Below are 22588 nucleotides of genomic sequence, written 5' to 3' on the forward strand. Positions count from 1 at the left end.
CTCTTTTATCTTTTGCGTCGCCGGCAATCCTTCTTACTGCGTCCACTGGGTCCATCGTATATATAATGGATCCGAACCATATTCCCTGCAATGCTCTGATAGTAGGACCCACCGGCTGCGGAAAGACCCAGTTCGTCGTGGAGCAGCTATTAGGACCCTTTAGATACCGCTTCGACTACATCGTGCTGCTTTGCCCCACCTACGTGAACAACCGCACCTGGACGGGCATAGGAGTGAAAGATGACGACTTCTTTGTGGATATCTTAGACCCTAACGAGTTATCCAGCCATCTTAAGTTCTGGCATAAGCAATTCCCTAAAGATACGCAAACCTTGCTCATACTGGATGACATCGCCTGCGGGGACGACGTAAAAAGACGCACCTCCGAATTAGTGAAGCTCGCCTTTAGCGGCAGACACGACAATATTAGCGTTTGGTTGCTCTCGCAGCAGCTTACCAGCGTCTCCAAGCCTTTTAGGGAAAACATAGGTTCACTTGTCGTATTTTATACTCCGAGCAAGTCTGACCTGGAAACCATCTTAAGCGACTACGGCGGTGAGATATCCAAGGAACAGTTGCATGAATACATGCGGCATTTAAAGACGCACCAACATTCCAAGATGATCTTCTCTTTGAGGTTTCCCTACACGGTTGGAATCTATGATTCCTAATGTATATGGACATTGAGCAGCTCTTAGATGAAGTCCCCACGCAGTTAGATGAAAGTAACCTCAAGGAACAACTTAACATTCTTGTGTCTTCTGGGAAGTGTAAAGAAATGATAGGCAAGGAACTTACCCATGAGCAGGTTAATAAGTTGTCAGAAGAGGAAGTCAAGAAGTTCCATAAGAGGTACGAGGCTGCCCTTGCAAGCAAGACCACGGACGCCGTAGCAGACTCCGCTATCCGACTTGCGACTAAATTGCTTGGACTTGCGCTGCCTATAGACGACGTGGAGCAACTGCAGAAGGACATTAGTGATGACTATGTCATCGCCCAAGAACTTAAGATAACTTGCGGGTGGTTGTCTTTGAAGTGCGGTAAGTTAATGGCAGTCGCCTCTGCGGCACTTCACGTAGCTCAGCACGTTGACTTGAAGGAACTTACGATGTCTTGGAAGGACTTCAAAAAGGACAGAGAAGTCGAAAAGGTCTTCCAGGCAGCACTTGCTGAGGTACCTGATCAAGTCGCCTCAAGTACTTAGTCAAGTCGTCCTTAAGTACTTACTTAAGTCATTCTCAAGTACTTATCAAGTCCTTCAAGTCCTTAGATATAAATGAGTGAACCAGAGTCGAAGGTAGAGCAGCCCCAAGAGGAGCAAAAGATTACCAAGGCTAAATCTCCAGGCAGAGTTGCCGCGGGGAAGAAGCTCGCGGAGATGAATAAAAAGAACAAAGCCAAAAAAGAAGAAAAGGTGGAGGAAAAAGAAGAGGAATCCTTCATTAATCCTGGGTACGTCATTGGCGCGTTAGGAGTTGCTATAGCAGCAGGCAGCCTTTACTTACAATGGCGGGCTACGAAAAAGGTAGAACCACCAACATATCACGCGCCCGTGCACGCACCTGTGGAGCCGGCTGTTAGAAAAAGTAAGATCCCTGAAATGGAGTAATAACCTTCTCGCTCTGTAATATAATGTCAACCGCGTTATTGAAAACTGTTGAAGAAGCAGCTATCATTACTTCCATCGTTGCGGGTATTGGTTGGGTAGGTAAGAAAGTGCTCAAAGAAGACTTTACTGAAGACCCAAGCAAGAGCTTCGCTAATTTTGCTAAAATGACCGCTGCCGTAGGCGGGGCTATCATGGCAAAGAATTACCTACAGAAGGAAAAGTACATTCCTAATGTATAAATGGCTAGCGTGGTCGCAGGTGGAGTTATTGCAGCTTTAGCATTCACTGGAGCTAATTATGGTGGTCAGTATTTGGATAGATTAGTCAGAGGCGACAAAAGCGGAGATTTAGCCGCCGAAAGGAAGAGACACGACTTAGCGCTGGAGAAATATCAGCGAGACGTGGCAGCTTGGAATGAAAAAAGACAAGCTTACAGGGATTGGTTGGATAAGAACTACCAAGACAAGATGCAGGCGGATAAGAACTTCGAAAACACGGACTACGCCTTTAAGCTCTATGCGCAAGCACACCCCGCGGCATTAACGGGGTTAAAAAGGCCTCAGTTTAAGAATTACTATCAGCCTTCTAAGAAACAAAAAGACAATGAGTTGGTCTTCGTAGGAGTCGCAGGGCTGGCCGGAGGCGTAGCTTTGGCGTATCTGCTCTAACGAAGGGAACTGTGTTTCCTGAAATATATGATCGTCTTTTTGGAAAGCGACAAGAATGACTTTACCACTTATCTGAATCCCCCCATTAAAGCCCATAAAGTTCGGTTGGTTAGTTGCTCTTTGTACAATTCTTGGTATAATTTAGTCAATGCCTTGGTCACTGAGCATAAAGGCGGCGGCAATTATCAAGGCGTATTGCTGCCCGATGGACATTACACACCAATCACCCTTGCTAAGGAATTAGCAAAACACGGTTATACGCTCACCACAGGATTGCCGCACGAAATGACCTTCAAACATAATATGCCAAACTATTCAGTAACTTTTGGAAAGTCTGACCCATTGGGATCTTTATTATGTGCCTCGGGCAAGACAATTACCGACACAGCCATACCCGTGAAATGGAAAGTCGCATCCTCTTACGAAGTCTATTGCGACTTGGTCCATAGTTACAACAATGGAGAAAAGTCTTCTCTTATGTCCAAGTTTCTGCCCAAAGGTAATCCATTTGACCCAGTAGAATACACCCCCATTTCTTTGAGCTATGACTTGTCTAATTTGGTAGAAAGCATAAACATCACCATTAAAGTGGACGGAAAGACGGTGGATTTCAACGGGCGAAAGATCAATCTCGTCCTGGAATTCATATAATGGGCCGCGTAGAGGACAAACTCAAGAGGATTTACTATGGGCCTGAAGGCTATTGGAAAGGAGCGTCGGCCATCAAGAAACTCGCGACCGCGGCCAGGGTATCAGATGAAACGGCTAAAAACTGGCTAAGAAAACAAACCCTCTGGCAGGTTTATCTTCCCGTGCCTAAGTACATTCCCAGGCCCAGCTTTACCGTAAATGTCCCCAATGAAGTTCATCAGGCGGATTTGCTCTTCTTACCACATGACAAGGTGAGAAAGAAGACCTATAGATACGCTTTGACCGTAGTTGATATCGCAAGCAGATACAAGGACGCCGAACCCATAACCAGCAAGGATTCTGGGGAAGTCGCAGAAGCCCTAGGTAGGATTTATAAGCGCGTCTTGAAATGGCCTAAGCTGCTGCAAGTGGATGCGGGGACAGAGTTCATGGGCGTGGTTACCAAGACCCTGAAAGACCACGACACCAAGATTAGAAGAGCCAAAGCTGAGTACCACAGGGGTCAGAGCATCGTCGAAAGATTCAATAAAACCCTGGCTGAGCGTCTCTTTGGATACCAGTATTGGAAAGAGCTGGAAGATCCCTCCAAGCGCAACAGGGAATGGACTCAGAGGCTCCCCCAGGTCGTCGCGGCTTTGAACAACGAGGCGGCCAGGGCTACGGGAATAAAACCCAAGGATGCCATAAAAGAGAAACACGTGGAACACAAGTCCTACGTCAGAAGTTCAAGGGCGGTCGGACTAAAAGAAAAAAAGCTCCCCCGCAACATAGTGGTCAGATACCTCTATCAGCCGGGGGAACTCGAAGGTGGCAGTAAGAGAGCCACGGATCCTAACTGGCCTTTGGAAACGTATGAGATTTCGAAGTCCGTCACCAAGGAAGGGCAACCCGTGTTGTATTACCTAAATGGCCCAAGTCGCGGATTTGTCATGGAAGAGCTGCTCATAGTCCCCAAAGACTCAGAGTAGTGCTAGCTGCCCTTCAAAGTAGCGCAGCACCACGCGCCCGATTGCACTCTAGGCATGTCAGTCTTACATTGCCTCTACAATGGCCGCGTTTATTATTTATGCGATCCACGGAGAACTGCTGATCGTCATTTGGGTCAAACCTCCATAGTAGAGGTATGTTACATTTGGCACACCTTGCCCCTTTCTTATAGACGTCGTCCGCGCATAGGTCGAACGTCATATTTTTTTCTTCGTCGTGTCTTTCGTAGCGAAGGAGTTTCTTAGCAATGTTCTCTTTGGCTACGTCCTCTGGGGTGCGGTCGTAGCGCAGTTGCGGACCCCAGGCTCTTTTTAACTGCTTGGCATATTCTACGCGGCTTACGGCAGTGTAGATAAGGTTGCTCCAACACAGCCGCTGGTCTATGATCCATAAGGTTTCTTTTATGGTAAGCCCTTGCGCGCTGTGGACTGTCATGCAATAGCCTAAGCGCCAATCTGGATGGGAGGTTATTTTTTCCACCTTTTCTATGGGTACCCAGGCTTTGTCATGCGTTACCGCGTTCTGCAGTTGGATGTCGGTACCAGGTACCCAGACGTCTCTTTTTTGCATGCGGGTGTCGTGGGGTTTATAACAAACAGGTACGGGATGCGTAGGGAAGCGCTCTCGGTGTATATTGAGTAAGTCTTTCTGTATGCGAGACTGTGCTGCGCGTTTGCTGCTCAGCACCAGATCCTTTGGATGCCATGCGTAAAGGAAGTCCTCGTATTTCTTCGCTCGTACGCGTTTGCGCAGTGTTTTGCATTGGTCGGCGTCACTAAGGCCCCTTAATTCCGCTTTCAGGTTCCTTACTTGATCCTTGCTGCGGTAGTCGGCGTTAATTTCTTCAGAGTAGTCTACGAACCCCTTTAGCCATTCGTGGGGCATCTCTCCGGCTATTGGAGGAGGCTGGCAGGGATCTCCGGCGAATATTACTTGACACTTTCCACGGAGGAATTCTACGAATTCTTTGAGGATTTCTAAAGGAACGGTGCAAATCTCATCCCAAAGTATCACCGGAGGTATGTCGTGGATGGCTTCTGGTACCCACTTTTGGCCATTCCAACGGAAGAGCTGTGGTAGGTCTGCGCGTCGTAACCCATTTCGCAGATTTCTCTTTCCAAACGATGCGTTGGCGTTAGCACCTTTATCTTAGGAAAGAGTTCTAACACACGCGTAGTCTTACCGCTGCCTCCTGTACCGTAGAGGTAAGAGAAGCGTTGGTAGGAAATGGGGTCGGCAACCGAAGGCAGTGGCTCCCCGGTTGGTTCCACGCTACCGCAAAGATGTTCTCCGTGATATTCTACACGTTCTCTCCATGCTTTTATCTCCTCATCTTTAACGCGCCATTGACCACTTTCCGCCAACTCATCTTCGGTGTAGAATTCTTTCATCTTCTCTAACACTTCAGGCTTTACGTACAAGGAATCCGTGGCTACGCGCGGAACGTCCTCTTTGTCAAACCGTAGGAGCATCGCAAGTAGGTTAATATGCGCATTTGCTAACATACTCGCACGCAGGTGGTAATATTGCGGCCTGTGGTCTTGGTAGTAACAAAGTGCATTCCATTTCTGTTCTTTCTGACCTTCTATGAAGCTAGTCCCATTTCTCCACAGACACCATTGTTCCTTGTTCGTGGGCGCGCTTAATAAGGAAGCTTAACTCTCCTTCGTCTGTTATCAGGCGTCGCTGCATGTGTTTCTCGCCCTCCTTAGCGCCCTGCGTGAATTTTCCTATGACAACGCGTGCTGTGGGGTTGTGTTCTGGGAGCCATTGCGTAAAGGCGCCATGACAAAGTATGGCTTCATGCGCCGTGTATTTTAAAAGCTTGCGCTCTTCAAAGAACTTCAATAGAGGTACGGGTATCCATTCTTTCTCTTGTAGATGCTTCCCGTACCACGCGTAAATTATGGGATGTAAGTCTTTAGCCAACTTCCAAGACGTTAATCGTACGAATCCAGTTGCTGGGGCGTCGTAGTGACCGTCTAACGAAACGCGGAAGAATTGGGAGTCTGGATGTCCGTAACGGTCGTAATATTCCTTACAATCCCCTAGACCTTTAAAACTTGCAGGGTAACAGTGTTTCATATCCAGCGACACATACTCATCTTTGTCGTACTCCATGTTCCACAGACCACCGTGACCGTGTTCTACACAGGCTTTGGCTATGTCTCCGAACTCTTTTGGGGCAGGTTTCCATCCATTTCTTTTCTTTGCGGCTAAGAAGTCCAAGCTGCGACTGCTAAGGACCTCGTCAGAGAAGTCTTCCCCTAAGGTCTCACAGGCGCTTTGAATGCGCTGTTGTTCAATTTCGGGTCGATACAAAGTGCCGTCTTGCGTCATAAACTGACTTCCTTCTGAATCCATCAACCAAATGGAATTCTCATGGATTAACTCTGCCAATGGAGAATTCTTATAGACCTTCGTTTCCTTCTTTCTTGGGAATCGCAGTTCGCGCCAGGCGTGCCCATTGTGCTGGTAGATGACTATAGGCGCACCTACGGCCCCCATATTTGTGTGTTCCGGAGTAAATAAAGCCGTCGGTGATATCTTTCACATGGATTCGCCTCTCCAGCGCCGTTTCTAACTTCTTGATGTTGTCTATCGACCCTCCGGTCCTATTAGTATTTTTTTCCCATTTCCTGATGGCTTCTCTTCTCTTTAAAGTCAGTTTACCGCCCCGAGAGGAGTCTTCAAAGAACTCTCTTACTAACTTCCCTACGCAATTACCGGGATGTCGCATCGGTTTCAACTTCTTAACGTCTGGCGTCTTTATCTTGTACGCACCGTAAATGACTACGGTAACAGGGTAAGCAACCTCGTAGAACAGCATGTCTATTCCTACCAATGCTCCCGGGCGTGTGTTTTCGTTTAAGACAAACAGGTCCTTCTTACCAGACGCCCTGATAGGATTGCGCCCCTTTTCTATCATCCACTCGCCGTCTAAATACTTTATGAACGTTAGCTCCAACCGGTAGTTACCTTCGGGTATTAAGTTAATTATTCTTTCAGCCCTTTCTTCTGTCATCGTCTCGTCCGTATCTCCCTCCATAAATGTTGTGAAGGCAAAGTCAGCATCCAGGCGATCCAACACCTGAGTTCGCAGTCGGCGCACAGTTTTATTTCGAATGCTTGTGATGGTGTCCATCTATATGTAAAGGATATTTTAACCTCCGTTTGCGGTTCGACAACTAGCAGCAGTAAGGACTTATCGCGCGGCTTATTCCCGCTGCCGGCGCCTTCCTTAAACCGCCTGTAAAACCCGTAAATCTTTGACATTGACCGCGAGTCCCCCTTACTGCTGCTGCATTACTATTCACAGCATTAGCAGTATGACTACTATCCCCGTTGCTAGCTAGAGACCAGTATACTTCAGTAGGTGACTCATTGTTGTAACCCGCTGGAGGCTGGGGAGTTGAACCCATGTATCTGAAGAACGGATGGTTGTCCCATCTAAACCTATTTCAAAGTCTACATCATAGCTTTGCCTGAAGATAAAGATATTATGAAATACCAAGTTACAACATTGTTTTAAGATATGATGTTAAAATAAGCTCATATGGTGAAGGAAATCTATAGTGTTGAAAGATTGGGTGACAGATGGGATGTAATGATGAATAAATGAATAGGAGGGGTGATAGGGGGGGGGGGGGGGTAGATGGATAAATAAATAAATGGAAAGGATGCATATGAGAAAGATGGAGCACTTGGTTGGATGGATGAGATGGATGAATAAATAAATGGGACGGAGTGATGGGATTGATACATGAATAATGAAATAACTGCGATGGATGGACCGAGAGCATATAATATGGATGGACTGATGACAAACTGAATGAGATGGATGGCTGGAGAGAAAATGGTAGAATGAGTGATTGTATCACCTTGCATTAGAGACTAATAACACAGTTCCTGATACAGACTGTTCAGTTTTAACAAAGATTGGAGTCTCCTAAGTAAACAGCGAACCTGTACAAACTGAGAAGTTCAAACCATCAAAGCCACTTCATAAAATACTCTGTTGCTTCTATATTACACTATATTTTCAATTCAGATATAATTAATTAGGGAAGAGGTCAAAACAATTGTCCGCAGTAGGGACCCGATTTAGGGGGGTGGGGTATTGCCCGCCACCACCTACCTTTTCATGGATGGGGGTGGGGGTATATGCCGGTACCCACCACCTCCATACACCAGTCTATTTCACAGAATTTTCTTAATATTTCTTCTCTGGTTCGGTGGCGAAGGTCACGTGTGTGTGTGGGGGGGGGGGGGGGGGGGGGGGATTTATTGACAGCTTCAGTCATCAACCATATTTTACATTCGATCCGCGTTTCAAATGTAATAGCGCTTTTTTGTCACATAAGCTTTATACAACTCAAAACACGAGTCAGTAGACTGACCCTGAGCACTAGAGGTTATCCACATCCTGCGCGAAAACTGAATAAAAATATTCTGAAGTTTTATTAAATGTCTGAATTTTATTGATCCTTGTGTTATTGAACACCATGTAGGCTTTATACAAAGACAAGCAAATTGTAGCTATTCGTGTTAAATTATGATAAATTTAAAAACATAGATTCATCAGGTATTAAAAACCCGACAAACACTATGTTCGACACAGGTATTCGGACTCAAGCAAAGGGGGAAGTGGTGGGGAGGGGGGGGGGGGGGGGGGGACGTATGTGAAAAATGATTGAAGAAAAATGATGAAAAAGATATAAATAAATAGCATAAAATAAATAAATATTAAGGCACTGGGTGATTGGAACAGTTGAGCGTACGAGAGGTATATGAGAGTATTATTGATATGTATCGTAGATAGCTATAGGTAGCAATGGTACAGTAAACGATAAAGTACATCGTACAATGTATATTGAGTTAAGAATAAAATTGTTTCGAGTGAAGGCAACGTTACGAAACATGAGCTCATGCGTCGCGGCGGTGTGGTAGGGAATCAATATAAAACTATGAAAGCTCGGGGATAGTCGTTCGATCTACCAAGTATTTATCGTCAGGGGTTAAGACACAAGGTAGAGGTCAGTATTCGACCTACACGTTTCAAAACTTCTAGCGCCAGAAGCTTAACCCTACGTGTAACGAGACGACTGGGACACACCACGTTGGCCTGTGTGTGTGTGTTATGTGTAGAAAGAATAAACATAAGTAGCGTGTGTCAGAAATTAAAATCGAATAATGAAATCAAGAATCCAAAAATACAAGTAAAGCCATTAATGATCTCTACGTGTTCACGCTTGAGGTGTTTTGACTGTAATACAGCTTTCTATTATTGTTTGACCTTTCATGACCTAAGACAAAGACTCTCAACGAAATTTTACTTCTTAGAGGTTTAGACGCCTTACAACATTTACACTTATTTATACTACATCAATGAAACACGTCTCCCTTACGTAATTTTTCTCTCCTTTCGGAAAAGCCCTTACGGGAAGAATGAATAAAGTTTGTAAACTCCCTGTACCTTGCAACGTGATTCATGATCGTCATGATTGACAAATGAGTTTTGTGACATCTCTACATTAAAATTCACCGAAAGATATAACTAGCTAGAAACTAGTGTGAGCTGCGTCGGAATTCACCGGAAGTTGGTACATTGTACTCACATGGTTGTCCTCAAAAAATACAACTCTAAAGTTCCAAATCAGCATAAAGGATAACCCTTTACAATGAACTCAACTATAACCCGCGTAACTGATATGAACCGGATTCAACTAAGTCCAATTTGCCTTGTGTTAACCCATGGCTTGGCAAACCAAAGATTTCTATTGTTGGAAAACCGGGAAAATTAAGTGATGCCTACCGCTGCCCAAAGATTCCCCCAGAATATATGTGTTTGGAGGCATATATATTTTACATATCTACTCTAAAGATAAAGATTGGACAGTGGGGGGAATTATTTTCAGTGCTTGTACAATGCTTTGACGAGGCATCATAAGCTAAGCTCTAGAGCGGCTGGTCTGGTTTCCATGGCAACAAAAAATTTTCTCATTTCCATGGCAGCAAAAAATCCACTCTTTCCTTGTCTGCTGCAATAAAAGACAAACTGTTAGCAAGAACATTTTGTAACGACCTCAGAGCCATCGCCCTGTGTAGTAACATTTAATTAGCAATGACTACAGCGCATAAATTTAACAATTATCATTGCTTAATAGTGTATTTTTTTGTAATGTAGAAGGCATTTGGGGAATGTTGGACAATATTGACACTCTTGAAGCGTGTTTTGATTGTTCAAGAGTTGTGTTATGGTTAACGCATCGAGTATATGTTGTACAACATGACAGTCTCACTAGCATTCATGGAATCATCAGGACGAAGTAGGTTTTGATGGATATCAAACAACTTTTGCAGTACGTACCAAAGACACTACTTTGAAAACTTTGTGTTTTAACAAAATGCCATGACAACACTGATTGACATCCACCAAGACCTACCTCGTCACTATGACAACACTGATTGACATCCACCAAGACCTACCTCGTCACTACGACAATTGGTTTGATTTCCCTCGGTGCTATTGAGAAAAAAGAGCTGCAGTCATTGTTGATTTTGATTCCTGATCTCAGAATAACCATTCAAGGACCATCAATAAATTACCAAACACCAATTTTGTTTTGATGAGCATTCTCCACATATCAAAAGATCCATTGAACAAATGATGATCCAATTACTGACAAGCTGACAGCTTGTAGGTGTTGTGAGTGTTAGCCTGCATAGCACGTAAGGGAGGGGGGGGGGGGGGGGGTCTATGAGTCAGGGAGTGGTAGTATAGGTCCCTTCCTTTACCTCTTCCCCATTCACACTTGTTGTTTAGACAGGTAGAATATCAACTCGAACTCTCGGTGCCCTGGTGCCCATTTATAGACAGCAGTGTGACAGTATGAACAGGTATCCTCGCATTTTTCAATTTCCTTCATTATATTTCTTCCATTTCTCAAAACGTAAAGTAGAATGGAGACACAAAAACTATGATCCCAAAAATAATCTTTTCCCGAGTCAAGAAAGAAAAAAAGGTTTCGATGACATGAACTAATTGCTTTGGATTGTTTACATTTTGGCTGCCAAAAAATTCCGATTAGTTGATCTAATTCGGTACATCGAAGAAAGCCCAGTCGAGCCATTTGATTCACTCTAGTGAAGGTCAGGTCAAGAATCTGCAAGATTGATGTCATCACAGGCGGCGTGCCTAGACGCATTCTCCACAGGGTCTTCACGTGACTCCTTTGAATATCACATTCCAGTTCCAAGAAATCTGACTCACCGCATTCCTTTTCCGCATCCCTGTGAAAATGGCTGCACTAAAATCGCTCAAAGACATCACAGACATCTTCGAAGAACAACTGACCTGCTCCCTTTGTCTAGATGTATTTACCCAGCCCAAAACTCTTTCTTGTATTCATAATTATTGTACAAGATGTATCGGACAGTGGTATCACACAAGCGGGAATCAAGGCGAATATCGAATGGATTGTCCGATGTGCAAGACGACAGTAGTTGTGCCAGACGGCGATCCTTCGAAGCTACCTTCGTCGTTCTACTTGGATTCTCTCCTGGACTTGCTTCATGGGATGAAAAGCCAAGCTAATCAACCAGTTTTGCCCCATTGTGTGAGTTGTGAACAACCGCGAGTCTTGGTGGGGTTTTGTGCGCAGTGTAATGGCTTGATATGCGAGGATTGCTTCAACGCCCATCGGTTATTCAAAGAAATACAAGATGAACACCAACCAATAAAGCTCGATCAATTTAACGAAGAAAATGTAAACAGTTTCATCAAAAACCAGATGCTGTGCAAGTTCCACAAGAAAAAGAAGCTTGAATACTATTGTCAGGAGAGAACTCAGCGTTTGCCAAAAATGCGCTACTTTGAATCATCTAAATCACCGACTGCAGAGCTTAGAAGACGCTGGACAGGACTCAAGGAGATTGATCATAGGAGCGATGAATCAAGTCGAACAACGGAAACAAAACAACGAACAAAAATTAGAACAATCTAGAGAAAACATAGAGAGAATTGAAAGAGAGATTGCCGTGGCAGAGAGGGACGTTGATAATGTGGTTGAAATGATTTGCAACATGGCCAAAGAACACGGAAGAGCGATGAAGGAGGAACTGCAGCAGACGCTCCAGGAACTAACAACAGCAAATCATGAAGAACAAACGGCTATTAAAACAAGATTAAAAGATTCAGATGAATTTGTGCAACACTGCCGAGCACTGTTGGAGAGAGATGTAGCATATGAAGAAATAGAAAGTAAGCAAATGATTCTAGAAAGAAGTCAAATGTTATCAGAAGCTCCTTCGATCTTGTGCCGTCAACCAATCCAGCGTAACGTGACAATACGTTACTCCGTGACAGAGCAAGTCATGCAATCACTGCAAGACATCGGCAGGATTGTGAAGAATGTAATGGACCATGCTCGATCCACAATTGAATTATTGAAAACTCCTCGTGGTTTTATAAACGAGTGCAAGATAATCACCAGGAATACAGAAGGAGAAGTGTGTCCCACAAGAATCGAGTCTATTGATGTTAGAATCAAAGATGTGGAGGGCAACGAGGTGGAAAAGAAAGTGTCTGAAGAGCAAACTGGAAAATACCGTGTGAGTTTTAAGCCAAAAAAATATGGACGGCATGAAATTCAGGTGAATATTGGAGGAGAAAGGATCAAGAACTCGCCTCAGAATGTAGAGATACTCGATGTGAAGGAGTTGTTCAAACCTGTAAAAACCTTTGGAGAAAAGGGAAGTGGTAGAGGACAGTTGAATAATCCAAATTCGATAGCAGTCAGTGATAATGGAGAGATAGCCATTGCTGAATGGGGTAACCACCGTATTCAAATATTCAGTCTTGATGGAAACTGTTTAAGAAAGTTTGGCAGGGAAGGAACAGGACAAGGTCGACTGTATTATGCATTTGGAGTGGTGTTTAATGAAGACAGAATAATTGTCAGCGATGCTCCGGATGGTGAAGGCAGTATACAAGAGTTTAACTTGAAGGGTACTTATGTAAGAACCATCTACAGACCTGACCAATGGTTTGTACCGCGTGGAATGTGTGTTAACGATGATAAAAACATCGCAGTGTGTTGTTGGGGAAAACAAGAACTGGGTATCAAACCAAGTATCAAGGTGTTCAGTAAACAAGGACATTTAGTTCATGAGTTTGATATGCCTGATAATAATGAACAGCCTGAGTGCATCACCTATGGTAACGGCAAATACTTTGTATCTTATTATGACATAAACTATGTTCGTGTTTTTGATGTGAATGGAGTTTTCTTGTACAAGTTTGGAGAAGAGCGAGAAAGAGACGGTCAGTTTAATGGTGTACGTGGACTAGCTGTTTATGGTCCAGACATGATTCTTGTCTGTGATAGTTATAATCACCGTGTTCAACTTTTCACACAAGAAGGTCAGTTTATAAGGTCATTTGGTAGCCGTGGTTCAGGTGTTGGTCAGATGGATGGTCCTGTGGATGTAGTAGTTACAGCTGATGGTCGAGTGTTTGTGGTAGAATTTTGGGGTAATAGAGTTTCTGTTTGGTGTTAATAGATATCAACCATTTAACACTTCTACACTTCTATCCCTCTCATACAGTACGGTATAACCCTAATAAGTCTTTTATTATTATTTCCATGAAAACTTTGAGAAAAACATTGATTTTATCGTCATTATTGATGAGTAAACTCGAAATGAGTATTTCTTAGTTTTGTAGATTGTCTTTGTTTTTCCAAATAAATATTTAGTAATTTGTTTCTTTTATCATTTATTTTTCATGAGTTAAAAAAAAAAAAAACTAAGCGGCTTAAGAGGCTGTCTCTGTAAGAACCTCATAACCATTTTAGGTGAAAAAACAGATTTCTTTCAAACTTTGTGTGTGAGTGTGCCCTTCCAAGGTTATTTCCAAAACACATTTTGTTTTGTGTCTCGGCGCTTTTTTGCAAAGTTTAAGGGGGAGGGTCCCCTAGGGGGCCAAATTAGTGATTTTGACTACTTCTCATTCATGAAATTTGGGTGATGTTTAAAAATTCGTAAATCCATAACAAATCATCACAACACTAAATCCTTCCATATTATAGTAGACATCATATCTTATGCAAAGATGAGTAGCCTAAGGTTAAATATAAACTTATTTATATCTAGATATTTCAATTTTACCGACCATCGACAATCGACTTTGGCCAGTTGGCTAAAATATGGCTTAGGAAAAAAAAATCAAAACTCTAAAGTTAGACTTAGTAGGACTATAGTATTTGAGTACTGCAGAGATAAAAAGTAGTTCTTACAGAAATTAAAATAATATTTTGCGGCCAGCAGGTTTTGAGAAGTGGACAGGTCGACAAACTTTCAGTATTTTTGAGATTTAATATAGTACGTCAAAAAGGTGCAAATAGTTTTGAATGCGATTTATCTTTAAATGTATATAAATTCACTGTTTAAACTGATCTAATATATTTTAAAAACATATTTTAACCACACAAATTGTAAAAAATGGTTTTAGAAAACAGTATTGGAATCGAAAGACTGATAGGTAAATTGCTGTATACTGTCATAAAATACAACGATAAGTTCACTCGAAATAAATAACTGTAAATTATTTGCACGATGCACAAATATCAATCGATGAACAAATCACGAGATTACAACCACAAAGAAATCCAAATAATCTAGATAAAACATGCCTTTGAAAACGAGTCATCTGCAGTTCGATACAACTGTCATGTTGATACATTTAGGCCCAGAAGTATCCACTTTTAGTCTTCAATTTCGTCCCCAATGAAGTCTTTGAATATAGTAACATACTAAAACATTATTCTTGTAACTTTATCGAGGATATTAGTTTAAAAAAACTGCCTCGTTATTTTCCTGAGTCCATCTTGTAGTTACTCTTTTCTAGTAATCTAGTAGTGAAAGCCGCTGACCAGCAAATTAGATTCAGCTGTCAAACCAGTACGGAAGAGTAAAAGTTTGAATATGTTGAGTGTTTGTTTTTATGCGGATAAAAAATTTGGAGAGTCTAGAGGGAAGGTAAGTCTTGTAAAACTACTGCAATGTACAGATGGTATTCAAGGTCATCTTCTAAAGTACCATCTTTCACGAGAAGACTTGACATAGTATCAACTTATCTTGGCCAGGCCAGGAAAATTTTAAGTTAATTACAATAATGTCTCTGGTTGGTAGATTTATCCAAAACATAGACATAGTATTGTGCGGTTCTGGCTTCGAGATAAAAATAAATAAACAAAGAATGGACTTCCTGTGGTCCACATGTGACAAATAATTATGACAGTATACAACATTTTAACTTACAGTTAACGCATATTGTGAAATCAGTCAGACACAAAACAAAATGTGTTTTGGAAATAACCTTAGAAGGGCACACTCACACACAAATGTTGAAAGAAATCTGTTTTTTCACCCAAAATGGTTATGAGGTTCTTACAGAGACAGTCTCTTAATTCTGTTTCAGCTGATTCTCTCCACGTAGAAGTTTGAATATTATTTGTAGCAGGCACTTTTCCCAAATAGATATAAAATATTATTTCTTTTTTTTCTTATGATTAGTTAAAATGTAATGAATTAAATGTGTTTCTGCTGTGTATCAGCGAATTATCTCTACATATATATTATAACTTTGAATGACATGTTATTTGTAGCAAGACTCAATATTGTAGACTTGACGAAGTAATACCAATCTTGTTGTAAATATTTATTAGCAAAGTGAAAAGTAATTGGTTTGTAAATAACCCATATTTAGTTTAATGATTAAAGATATTATCAGTTGATGTAATGTGTGATGTGTTTTCTTATTATCTGATGTAAATAGTCTATTGATGGTTGTGACTCATACAATACCGAGCCAATCACCATTGCAGCAGTTTTCCAAGCGGCATTAAAATTTTGTCCCACATACAACTACAACTATCTGCTTTAAAGAGTACTACGAGGATTAAGAAAGCATTTGTCTTTTATTTTCATAGGACAATAAACGATCGAAGTAATTCAGTGATTCGGCGCTAGCCGTCACGGGGTATGAATTGTTTTTTAGATTGTGTTACGGTCACCAGAAAAGTTCGGACATTGTTCTCGAATTTCCGTACAAATGTACTGACTCTAAATGAACTATTTACATGGTTAAAGTTTAGTTAGTCTTCTAAATACAAGTAAATAATCATTTTTCTATATTGATTGAAGCTTTTCTTACTGCTGTTAAGATAGCTAACTAAAGAAATCTACCTAAATTTTCCCTTTAAAGTCAGTGAATTTATATGGAAATCCGAGAACGATGTCCGAACTTTTTGGTGACCTAACACAATCCAAGCTAGCACCGAAAACGTGAGTTTATGATCAATCTTCCACAATCAGAGTTTTCAATTCTGAGATATTCTACCCAATTTGTTGCCGGCTTGATAGACATTGGGAAATTGGGCGATACTTTTCTATCAATCAAATAAATTGGTCGGTACTTTTTTAGAGGCATTGTATTGCCCTATTTTCCTTTTGCGACTGCAGTGAAAAGTGGTAAAGCTCTGTTAAGGTCACTGGAGACCTCCAGGGGTATGTTTCGTTTAAGACTCTCTCTTAGTCTCTACGCAACACTTTAAACAAAACCACATAAAACTATATATCGTTTTGAAGGTCATATAATAAAGATTTAGTAGATAATATTATTTGAAAGCGATTTTTTAATTTGAAACAATGCCGGAGCCTGAAACAAATGTCAATCAAAATGTAATAGCTATTCCGAGGTTGAGTCAAAAACTAGGCTGAGTTGTTGGTATTGCATTGCATTTTGTGGCCCTTTTAGAGGACGAAATAAACACCATCTTGGAAAATCTCTGACCTCACGTGACGTCATCAAAATACTAAAATCCAAGGCATTAATATTCACTCGACGAAACTGTGGAATATTCAAAATCTCAGCTTAGCGTTTACTGATTACGATCGATCGAAATGCTAACTGGGTTATTTTAACATTGAGTCTAACTAATCTACTAATCTCGATTACGACCACGAGGTCAAGATTTTTGTCATCACATGCAGCATGCCTAGACGCATTCTCCACAAGGTCTTCACATGACTCCTTTGAATATCACATTCCACTTACAAGAAATCTGAATCAACTTATGATTCCTTTTCTGCATCCCTGCGAAAATGGCTGTAGTCAAATCGCTCAAAGACATCACAGACACCTTCGAAGAACAACTGACCTGCTCCCTTTGTCTAGATGTATTTACTCAGCCCAAAACTCTCTCCTGTCTTCATAGTTATTGTACCAGATGTATCGCTCAATGGTATCAGGCAAGCGCGAGAATCAAGGCGAATATCGAATGGAATGTCCGATGTGCAAGACGACCATAGTTGTGCCAGACGGCGATCCTTCAAATCTACCTTCGTCGTTCTACTTGGATTCTCTTCTGGACTTGCTTCATGGGATGAAAAGCAAGGCTAATGAACCAGTCTTGCCTCATTGTGTGAGCTGTGAACAACCGCGAGTCTTGGTGGGGTTTTGTGCGCATTGTAATGGCTTAATATGCGAGCATTGCTTCAACGCCCACCGGTTATTCAAAGAAATACAATATGAACACCAACCAATAAAGCTCGATCAATTTAAGGAGGAAAATGTAAACAGTTTCATCAAAAACCAGATGCTGTGCAAGTTCCACGAGAAAAAGAAGCTTGAATACTATTGTCAAGAGAGAACATGTAAACTTAGCGTTTGCCAAAAATGCGCTATTTTGAATCATCAAAACCACCAACTGCAGAGCTTAGAAGAAGCTGGACAGGACTCAAGGAAATTGATCATAGGAGCGATGAATCAAGTCGAGCAACGGAAACAAATCGACGGACAAGAATTACAACAATATAAAGGAAACACAGAGAGAATAGAAAGAGAGATAGCCGTGGCAGAGAGGGATGTCGATGAAGTAGTTGAAATGATTTGCAACATGGCTAAAGAACACGGAATAGCGATGAAGGAGGAACTGCAGCAGACGCTCCAAGAACTAACAGCTACAAATCATGAAGAACAAACGTCTATTCAAACAAGATTAAAAGATTCAGATGAATTTGTACAATACTGCCAAGCACTGTTGGAGAGAGATGTAGCATATGAAGAAATAGAAAGTAAGCAAATGATTCTAGAAAGAAGTCAAATGTTATCAGAAGCTCCTTCGATCTTGTGCGGTCAGCCAATCCAGCGTGACATGACAATACGTTACTCCGTGACAGAGCAAGTCATGCAATCACTGCTAGACGTCGGCAGGATTGTGAAGAACGTGACGGACCCTGCTCGATCCACAATTGAATCAGTCAAGAAAGGGTTTATTGGTGGTTATATAAACGAGTGCAAGATAATCACCAGGAATACAGAAGGAGAAGTGTGTCCCACAAGAATCGAGTCTATTGATGTTAGAATCAAAGATGTGGAGGGCAACGAGGTGGAAAAGAAAGTGTCTAAAGACCAAACTGGAAAATACCGTGTGAGTTATAAAGCAGAGAAAGCGGGAAGGTACGAAATTCAGGTGAATATTGGAGAAAAAAGGGTCAAGAACTCCCCTCAGAATGTAGAGATACTCGAGGTGAAGGAGTTGTTCAAACCCGTGAAAACATTTGGAGGATGGGTAAGTTTTAGAGGACTGTTGAATGAAACATATTCAATAGCAATCGGTGATAATGGAGAGATAGCCATTGCTGATCGTAAAAGCCACGGTATTCAAATATTCAGTCTTGACGGAAACTATTTAAGAGAGTTTGGCAGAAAAGAAACAGGAGAAGGCCAGCTGTATTATCCATGTGGAGTGGTGTTTAATGAAGACAGGATAATTGTCAGTGATGGTCCAGATGGTAAAGGCAGGATACAAGAGTTTGACTTGAACGGTACTTATGTAAGAACTATCTACAGACCTGACCAATGGTTTGCACCACGTGGAATGTGTGTTAACGATGATAAAAACATCGCAGTGTGCTGTGTGGGAAAACAAGAACTGGGTATCAAACCAAGTATCAAGGTGTTCAGTAAACAAGGACATTTAGTTCATGAGTTTGATATGCCTGATAATAATGAACAGCCTAGGTACATCACCTACGGTAACGGCAAATACTTTGTATCTTATTTTAGCATAAACTATGGTAGCGTTTTTGATGTGAATGGAGTTTTCTTATACAAGTTTGGGGGAAAGGGAGAGAGAGACGGTCAGTTTAATGTCGTACATGGCGGACTGGCTGTTTATGGTACAGACATGATTCTTGTCTGCGATGGTTATAATCACCGTGTTCAACTTTTCACACAAGAAGGTCAGTTTATAAGGTCATTTGGTAGCCGTGGTTCAAGTGTTGGTCAGATGAATGGTCCTATTGATGTAGTAGTTACAGCTGATGGTCGAGTGTTTGTGGTAGAATTTAGGGGTAAAAGAGTTTCTGTTTGGTGTTAATAATGCTGACCAGCAACCTTCCTCAGTAGCTTTATTCAATACGCTAGGTTGGTTACCTTTTTATGCCGAAGCAAAGATGAATAAATTAATCTTAGTATTAAAGAGGTTAGAGGGCATTGTACCCTCTTACATTCTCGCACAACAAGATATTCCCAATATAATTTAGTATGTCCTTCTTTTAAGTGTAAGTTAGAGGGAGGAAGATGTTTTAGTGTAACTACATGTCAGCTTTGGAATAGCTTGCCTTTAGCCTTACGTCAAAACGATTCTTGGACTACCTTTAAAAGCTCTTTAAAAAATTAAGCAAAAAACTTTCAATCATTTCATAGTGTAATCTAGTTCATTCTATTTTTGTTTTTTAAAGCTATTTTTAGATATTATTTCATATTTACTTTTTTTTTTTTTCATTCAATGATAATTATTAACTACTAGTTATAATTTATTTTTTAGTGTAGGGGTTTTTATCTTGTCATAATTCTCAGTATAGCTTTTTACACACATATCTTCATAGTTTATATACTAGAGGGTCACAGGTTTGTTAGCATATTGCTATTTAGTGCTATCCTCAGTAAATAAAGAGTTTATTATGTAATATATACAGTATGAGTGGCCGTGTTGTATCAGATATACAACCACGAGGCGTAGCCGAGTCATTGTATATCTGATACAACACGGACACGAATACTGTATATTACTTATCAAACGTCTAGGTTAGTTCCTTTGTGTTTCACTAAAATTTTCAAAATTAAAGTGAATTTGGCCAAGAAAATCCAACTTAAAGTTTATGCAAATGAAATCAGTTTTGTATCAGATTTACGACACTCTTCACGGTCGTGATTTCTGTTGTGTTTTTCTCATGAATTATTCATGAGTTTGATAATATTAGATATCAATCATTCAACACTTTTACACTTCTATCCCTCCCATACAGTACAGTGTAACAGCATTTGGATTGGCATCTAAAAGGTCTAGTTTAGATTAAAGTGCCTATCACCCTTCTGACAATATTTACGCTATTGATTCTACATGGGGTAAGATGTCGAAAAACCTGAATAAAATTCATAGTTTGAGTGCAGCTTCTTGTAGTTATGAAGGTTTTTCCATGCCATATGCTAATGCGGTGACGTATGAGGAGGCATTTATGGTTATTTGTTGTTCCTTGTAATTCGAAAAACCGGCTTCTATGTGAAAAATAGCTTGCAATAATTTTTATAAGAGCAATGGGCAAAACAATGACGTATTTCAAATTTAATTTATCTGTGCCAGTAAGGTTTTGTATATTAAATGATTACTCCTCATACGTCACAATATTAGTATATGGCATGGAAAATCCTTTATAACTTCAAGAAGCCGCACTCAAACTGTGAAATTTTTTCGGGCTTTTCCACATTTTACCCCATGTAGAATCAATACTGTGAATATTGTCAGAAGGGTGATAGGCACTTTAAACTATTTTATCTTCAGTGATTTACTGATCAGATGCGTTTTGATACCTGATATTGTAGACTTGATGAAGTAATGCCAATCTTGTTGTAAATATTTATTAGCAAAGGGAAAAGTAATTGGTTTGTAAATAACGAATATTTAGTTTAGTGAATAAAAATATTACCAGTTGATGTAATGTGTGCGCGGCTTAAAGCAAGCCACGAAACGAAACGATACAATAAAATGCGAAACGAGGATTTCGCCTGACAGATCTTTAAAATGCAAAACCGCCATTTCGCATTTCACAGATGTGTAAAATGCGAAATTTAGTTTAAAATATATAAATAGATGAAAAAGAAATTGGATAAAAATTAAAAATTGTGTATTAATACCTGAGGCTTTGCGATCCCATGAGTTTGACTGTAAGCCTACTCACGAAATTGAATGAAAACTCGTGTTCTATGTCTTAGAAAATTCGAGATTACTTTGAATGTCAGTGGGAAGAACCGGCAGTGTAAACTTTCCATGTACCAAAAGCCACAAATTTATAAACTATACGTTTACGTTCAACTCAGTTCAACTCGTGTTGTTGTGGCGCCATTTTGAATGCACAGGGACCCCAATCATAATATATGACAGCACAAAGAAAGCCCACAAAGAGAAAAGCGAAAAATATGGATTCATTAAGAATGAAGAATTATTTTACGTTTATTTCTAGTTTTTTTCCCTGAGAAAAGCATACAGCACAAACAGCATTACTAACATAAACATATGGTTAAATCAAAATTAATACTCAAAGTGATATTCATGATAACGACATTTTTTACAGCTGTTTCAGCACCAGACTGTTCTAACTCAAAAGCAAAACATATATATATATATATATATATATATAAAACGCTTCAAAGAAATTAAAATGCCATACTTCCAAATGGCTGACCTCATTGAAAGAAGTTCAGAAGTAAAAAGTTGGCGCCAAAATTTTTTCTGAGCTGATTGGCGGGGAAGAAATTTTTTTTGTTGGCTTCCTTTGTGCTGTCGTATAATATGATTGAAACAAAAGAGCTACCGTAGTAACTGCATGGCATCTTTTACCACTGGGAAATTGGGTGATACACTTCTGTCAATCAAATAAATTGGTCGGTATCTTTACTATTCCCTGATTGACGGAAGTGTATTGCTAACTTTCACTTTAAAAATAAGCCGGTCTTAATTAAAATCTCTATAGCATATCATTTACGCTACCAAAACAACCATTCACCTCTAAAGCGCTGTTAAGTTTTGAATCACGCATTTCAGTTTGCTGAGGCTAAAATGAAGCCGAAACCTATTAATTTCTCGCTTGATACACTTATTTCAATAAAGTTAGTCACCAAAAAACCTAGAAAGCCGAGATCACTGAGGATCATGGGAATTTTTTAATATCAAACAAGTAAAGCTTTTCATACGATTTGCAGCTTTAGGATGCTCAGAAGAGGTGAGACTGTAACTGCTAAAAGATCTAAAATCCCTCAATCGTTATTAAAGCAGTTGAAACATGTAAAATGTATCTACCCATAATCCTTGCAGGTCTCAGGTTTGTAGCTTTTCAGGTGACTAACTTTATTGAAATAAGTGTATAAATACCAGCCTAGGTACTAGTGTATTCAAAGTGCTTCTAATCTTGGTAATACACAAAAAATTCCACGCTTACTCGTTTCTTTTACAGTCAAACAAGCTCTTCCCTGTTAGCAGAGTCTCTCCCCTTTCTCTCTCTTCTTTCAGGCGGGGAGGAGGGAGACTCTGCCGATGTAGAGCTTTTC

General features: G+C 40.7%; 1 protein-coding gene, 1 long non-coding RNA gene and 1 pseudogene across 2 annotated transcripts; 2 read left to right on the plus strand and 1 right to left on the minus strand.

Moving 5' to 3' along the window:
• Positions 1-8605: 8605 nt before the first annotated feature.
• LOC148910862 (uncharacterized) lies at positions 8606-21375 on the minus strand. The gene is made up of 3 exons (XR_016119898.1): positions 21179-21375; positions 10405-10441; positions 8606-9953 (listed from the first exon to the last, which is right to left on the minus strand). It is a non-coding gene; the product is annotated as an uncharacterized LOC148910862 (long non-coding RNA).
• LOC116303874 (E3 ubiquitin-protein ligase TRIM71-like) lies at positions 11207-15713 on the plus strand (annotated as a pseudogene).
• Positions 17088-21043, plus strand: LOC148910863 (E3 ubiquitin-protein ligase TRIM71-like). The gene has a single exon (XM_089030831.1). It carries the CDS (start codon positions 17208-17210, stop codon positions 19359-19361), a length of 2154 nt encoding a protein of 717 aa, XP_088886957.1. The 5' UTR covers positions 17088-17207; the 3' UTR covers positions 19362-21043.
• Positions 21376-22588: the final 1213 nt, after the last annotated feature.

Source organism: Actinia tenebrosa, unplaced genomic scaffold, assembly GCF_029948245.1.
Source record: "Actinia tenebrosa isolate PJP-AT-01 unplaced genomic scaffold, QUT_ActTen_1.0 PGA_scaffold15__27_contigs__length_11533743, whole genome shotgun sequence".
Taxonomy (NCBI): Eukaryota; Metazoa; Cnidaria; class Anthozoa; order Actiniaria; family Actiniidae; genus Actinia; species Actinia tenebrosa.